The sequence below is a fragment of the Sphaeramia orbicularis genome, chromosome 17 (genome assembly GCF_902148855.1).
Source record: "Sphaeramia orbicularis chromosome 17, fSphaOr1.1, whole genome shotgun sequence".
NCBI classification, from domain to species: domain Eukaryota; kingdom Metazoa; phylum Chordata; class Actinopteri; order Kurtiformes; family Apogonidae; genus Sphaeramia; species Sphaeramia orbicularis.
Genome location: NC_043973.1, coordinates 47819404 through 47825688, shown reverse-complemented (window position 1 = coordinate 47825688; position 6285 = coordinate 47819404). Strand labels below are relative to the sequence as shown.

General features: G+C 39.5%; 1 protein-coding gene across 1 annotated transcript in view; it reads right to left on the bottom strand.

Moving 5' to 3' along the window:
- Nucleotides 1-1188: 1188 nt before the first annotated feature.
- Nucleotides 1189-6285, bottom strand: part of brinp2 (bone morphogenetic protein/retinoic acid inducible neural-specific 2) — a 399119-nt gene continuing 394022 nt past the window's right edge. The window contains 3 exon segments of the mRNA XM_030160901.1: nt 1189-3634; nt 5408-5518; nt 5520-5715. Coding sequence (XP_030016761.1) covers nt 2813-3634; nt 5408-5518; nt 5520-5715 — 1129 coding nt within the window. The 3' untranslated portion in view covers nt 1189-2812.

Below are 6285 nucleotides of genomic sequence, written 5' to 3'. Positions count from 1 at the left end.
ACATTTCTAAAATATTTTTCATGCTCTGACTAGATAATTTTCTACCATAACTAACCATCTACTTTCATCACATCTCCCATTAAACTTGAAGGAAATATTGACGTTTATAAACTATATGGACATAAATATTGGTACATATCATGTTTACAGCTGTAAGATGTCCTGCTCATGCTGATTTGACGTATAAACATCAATATTTCCTCCCCCCCCCCCCCCCATATTTTAATTCCATATTTTCCATGTGAAAAAAATCTTAGAAATTTAGATGTAGAACATTTAAACTCAGTCATGGATTAAAAAAAACTCCAAAACATCAATGTTGAGAGAAATTATAACTGTATTATTATTATTATTATTTTTTCATATTATGTAATTGATCGTTTAGGATAACCACAAAATGCCCTTTAAATGATTTCTATGTTTAAAGCAAACTGATATTTTACAAATGTAAATGTAAAGTTCCTGTAGGTTTCTAAAAGTTTAATTTTAGACTTAAATATATTTTCCTAAATTCTAGTAGCCACAAATTTTTGCCAGTATGGCCGTAAAAAAAGGCATTAAAGTCTATTCTAAGTATTCTTAAAAAGATCTTATTTACTCCAACGCCTTGATTTCCACCATTACGGGTCATTTTTTACTTCGTTGCAAAGTTAGCGATAATTGGTTCCTCATTTCATTATAAATTGTCAGGTTTGAACGGATGGAACTGAGTCGAGTAACGTTACTTTCTTTGCAATTTGAACATTTAACATATTTAAACACAATACAGGCAACAAGTTTATGGAAACATAACTTAAGACCTACAACATTTAAATCATAGTCATGGATAAAAAACAAAACAAAAAAATCATTGAGAGAAATTCAGTAAAAAACCATCTCTGAGGCATTTTGGAAGCAAAGAAAATTTAAACCAAACTAACTAATGAAATGATATTCATCCCAATATGAAACTATTTTATGACATTTGTTATTGTTTTGTTAGAAAAGAAACACCTGAATTCAACATGTCCACATACTTATGTCCATATTGTGTACTTCACCTTTAATTCACTAAATGTATGAACCCACGTCAGTCTGTCTTTCATCGTCCTCTGTTCCGTTGACGTCTCTGACCTTATGTGTGTGAACGTGCACCTTAGATGATGATTAAAACCAACCGCTGAAAAAAAGGAAAAGAACCCAAATAGATAAACCACTTTTTTTTTTTTACTTAAGCAAGCTGAGCACAGAAGAACCGCTGAAAATGACATACACGTTTTACTGGTTTGAAGTGAGGAATTAGTGAAGTAAATGTAAAATCATCTTGGCAAGTTTGCAGCTCTCAACAGTACCATTACTGCCCTGCAGAAACCTTGTAACTCCAATTGCCGAGGTAACCGGCAGCTGCTGTCTGGCCCACGTGTAAAAAAAAAAAAAAAAAAGTTTTGTTAACCTGAGACTAACCCAAACCAATCTGAGAAAAAAAAAAGTTAAATTAAACCCCAGCCTGATCGTATCAGTGGCTTCGAGGTCGTGTATGAGTGGAGATAGAAGGATTTTGCAGAACAGTTACAGTATGCAAGTACTGGTGTGCACCGTGAATAGTGACCAAAGTTTCACAACACCAAATCAAAACAGGAAACTGCAGAAACTGTGACTGGCATTTACATGGAAACGCTACATTACCACGTAGTCTGGAGAATGTGTTTGCTGTTCTGTCTTGGTAGAAATATCGAAATATAAAAAGCAATAAAGCCTTCGCTGGAAAAAATCAAACACAGAAACTAAATGTGCTTCTTATCTTGAACATTGACTCTCCATATAAGGCATGAGTTTGTCTTGTTATAAACATTTTTTTGGTCTTTGCACTCGGTTTATTCTAAAAAGCAATGTGCACTTGTTTCACACACCTGGGGTTAGATGGAGCATTATTTACAGCGCTATATCCGCAGACCTTTTTGTCACCACGTCGTTAAGATTTCTTTATGATTTTTCAGCTCGATAAAACAAAAACAGAACAGAAAACTCAACATTGAATATATTTTGCCATTCAATTTTTGCCGATGTGTTCACCGTTCACCTTTTGGTTTAGACACACCACCAAGGACAGAACATCACTAACAGGCTTCTCACTCAGATGTTAAGCATAGATACTTATCGTACAAGTCTTTAAATGCCAGGTAAAATGGAAGGCAGGAATTAAAAAGAAATATTCAAAGACAGTAACAGGGTTCAGGATTATCAAATTTTAAACTGTTAAGCATAACATAACAACTCATTCACCACATATATAATATTATCCCAGTTTCCCTTCCCGGTAAGAGTGTTCCATAGCCAAAGAAAATAGGGTTAGAAAAGGGGAATCTTCTTCCGTGACTCGTCGAAGACCCCCCCTCCAGAGTTCCTCTTTACATATCAAAATGGCCTTTTTCTTTACAAGGCGGAGGTCTTGGTTTAGTCACTGGTCCAACGTCACCAGGCTGTTGGAGCTCCGTCCAGATGCAGTTGCACAAGCGTTCTGACAGAAGCAGGGCAGTAATAGCAAAAAGTAGGGCTCCAGGCTTCACCGGAGGAAGTCCCAGTATCTGTAGCTGTTCTCTCAGAAGTCTGCAGCAGCCCCCCACCACCACCCCAACCCCCCCGACGGTGGAACAGCTCTGCTCACAACCTCCAAGCCTCCAGATAAAAGGTGACACCAGAAAGGCCGATCCTCAGACAGGCCCAGCTGGATGTTCCAAAAACACAAAGTCCAAGAAGCTGATGTCCAGGGGGTTCCTTCAGATCGTCCCCAGAAACAGCGTCACCCCTGAACCTGACGTGTGCGCTAAGCTAGCTAGCTGCACAGCTGGGCCAGCTCCGGTTCGGGGACGGCGTTGGGGAGTTTGGAGCTGAAAAGCTGCAGCGAGTCCTTGATTCGCGCCACCTCGCCGGCTGACAACTTAAGCCGGTGGCGCAGCAGACAAGAAAACAGGTCCAGAGGCTGCGGCGCCGGCGGAGAAAGCCGATTAATGCGGTCTCTCATCTCCAGCAGCATGAGAAAGGCGGCGTCCTGCGTACCCTGAGTGTACGGGTAGTCCAGCTGCAGAATCAAATCCTTGATGCCCTCGGGGTCAAAGTGCATACTGTATCCAAACACCTTCAGAGTGTTGATCTTCATGTAGCCCAGGTTGGACGTCTGGTCGTCCAGGTCCAACGGTTCGTAGAACAGAGTCTCGTTCACCGTCGGGTCGTCGGTGACGATGCGGCTCCGAAGGTAGATGTGGACGGTTTCGAAGAACGACTTCCATTTGCCGCCCAGAGACAAAGTCCAGTTGTAACACTGTGCCGTGGCAACAGAATCCAATCGAGTTCTGTCCCAGTCGGGAAAGTCGGGCTGGGTCACGGGCATGAACCAACTCTCCGAGTGACTCCCCCCGAACGGATTCACATAAACCGCAGGCACCGGCTCCAGCGTTGAATTCTTAGTGGAGCATATCTGGAAAGAAATGCCCATGAGCATGTGGATGAGATTGGACTTATTTTTGTTGCTCTTCAGCGTCAGCAGCATCCTCTTCCTCCAGGCAGGATTAAACCAGCTTCCGAGACGGACGTCGTTGCTGATGTAGATGGCGTGGACCTCTATTCTGCTGTCCAATCGCTGAAGGAGATACTTCACCTGGAGGGAAAACGAAATGACCACATTTAATCACATGGATGGAGTCAGGACTTAAAGAAGGCCTCAGTCTGTGGTGGTGAATTTAACAACACAACCTTTAATATAATTCATTCAATTAAAAGAATTAATTAAAAGAAAAGGAGGGAGACTGGATTTTTCCTAAAGCGTGGTTTGGTTTTGATTCTTTACACACACATCAGTCATTTAACCCATAAAGACCCAAACAGGTACTGATGTGAACTGTTTAATGCCTGTTGATCCACTAATCCTATCAGTACATGTAAATAATTGGTGTAAAATACAGTTTGTCATCAGATATGACCCATTTGGACGTTCAGAGGCTCCATAGTTACCGTGGAAACACCGCCATCTTCTACAACATTGATTCGCCACTAAACCCATGGAGTGGGATCAATGACAGTGGATGGACACACTGGGTTTATGCTCAGTTAATGATATCTTTGCTGAAAAAGTCACCTTTTCTTCAGTTTTTTTCTGTTTTTGAAATAACACAACTTTAATCAGATCTTTTATGAACATCTACATGATCAGTGAATTAAATACAGGAAAATACCTGATTTTTACTGAAAAAACACAAAGTACAGAGGATAATATTATAATAAGTGCTGATAAATCACTTAAGAAAAACTAAATATAGAGAAAAATTAATTTGGGAACTGCCATTAAAGTAGCTCTGGGTTTTTATACATAACTGAACTACCATCAGTCTATATGAATGACTTTTGGTTTTGTCTTCTCACAACCCTTCAAAAAAACCCTACAATCCTAAAATATAAAGTTTGTTTATTTATTTTTTTAAACCAAAATGCTAACAGTGATCTGAACAGACTACAGTAGAATTAAGTATTAGAGTATACTCTCTACACAGTGAGTTTTAAAACAGTGACTTGTAGAGTTTTGATGCTAGTCTCTTTTACTTTTCATCAAAAATGTAATCGTGTTAATACTTTTCCTGCATGAGGCCAAGACGATTTTCCAGACCTGAACAATTAAGCTTTATCTGTTTGATTCTTTTTTTAATCTTTTCCTTAACCTGTAAAGACCCAGTACTAATTTTATGTCGTTCCCAACTGAATTTTTCTTTTTTTTTTTTTTTTAACATTCCTTAATTGATTTATCACCATTTATTCTAATATTATCCGCTGTATTTTACATTTTTTGGTGTAAATAATGTATTTTCCTTTATTTAATTCACTGATTATGTAGATGTAGATTCATGAAAACTCAGAGTTAATTCAAAGGTTATTGTATCAAAGGAAAAACTGACTTTTTTGGTACAATCTATTAATAACTGAACATAAACCCAGTGTGGGTAAAGTGGGTTTTACTGGTGAATTTATGTTGTAGAGGATGACAGTGTTTCCATGGTAACTACTGAGCCTCTGAACGTCCAAATGGGTCACATCTGATGACCTTGAAAAGATGAAGAACTGTATTTTACACCAATTATTTACATGGATTAATAGGATTAGTGGATCAACAGGTGTTAAACAGTTTAAATCAGTAGATGGTTTATGTCACCGGTGGCTGTTTAGGTCTTTATGGGTTAAAAATCGGGACGATGAGCGCAATAAAATCTGAACAAACATTATTTCTTTTCTATTTTTAGAGTTCTACACTAATGTGTCAATCCTCTGTAGAGGTTTGTCAGTAGGTTTTTGTCTTTTCTTCATGATCATTCAGGTGTTTGGTTATTTTCTGTAAAAGCGTCACATATTTCTGGTTTGAAAACCAACAACAATAAATGAGAACCTCAGCGTCGGGCATGTCCAGGTCGAAGTTCAGGTAATGGTCCAGGGAGGCGGCGATGCTCGGCCTGCAGGAGCCCAGGTGGAGGAGGTCGCCATGGTGACAGGCTCCGCAGCAGGGTGGCGTTGTCGGCGGCGCAGGAGGAGCAGGAAGTGGACGTGGTTCCGATGACGCAGGGGATGACGCCCTGACAGGTGGGCTGGTCCGACGGGCAGCTGCAGCTCCTCACCTCCTCGGAGAACGAGCCCAGAACCCCGTGTTCGTTACAGTAGAGCAGAGACTGGACCCTGCTGAGCCAGAAGCCCACGTGTCTGGAGGAGGGAACAGGAAGAAACAAACACCACGGTTTAGAAAGAACCACGTGTTCCTGCTCGGCCTGGATCAAACTGTTCAGATGAAGGAGGTCCGTGTGGTTAAGCAGCACCGGGTCGAACACATTTACATTCAGGTTCCACATGTAACCTCAGCTAGACCGAACAACCTATAAATAATGACAACTCCAATGTTTGTCTGTGTTTTCGTGCCAAAAGAGTAAAATTACACAATGTTGAAGGTGTGAAACAATATAACAATACCTTTAGGGGGAAAAAAGGAATATAAATAAATAAATAAATAACAATACCTCTGTGTATTTCCTTTTTTTTTCTTTATTATGTACATTTATTTACATTATTCAAATTGTGTAACTATAACAATACCTATTTGTTTTTTTTTGTTTTTAATTGTTGTTGATTTTGTCTCTGGGAATGTTTGACTGTACCTTGTAAAAATCCAAAATAAGTTCCCCCCCCCCCAAAAAAAAAAAAAATATATATTTACAAACCATCCTGACATGAAAGATGTGAAAAACCTGAAAAAACAGATATTTCTTGAGTGCAATT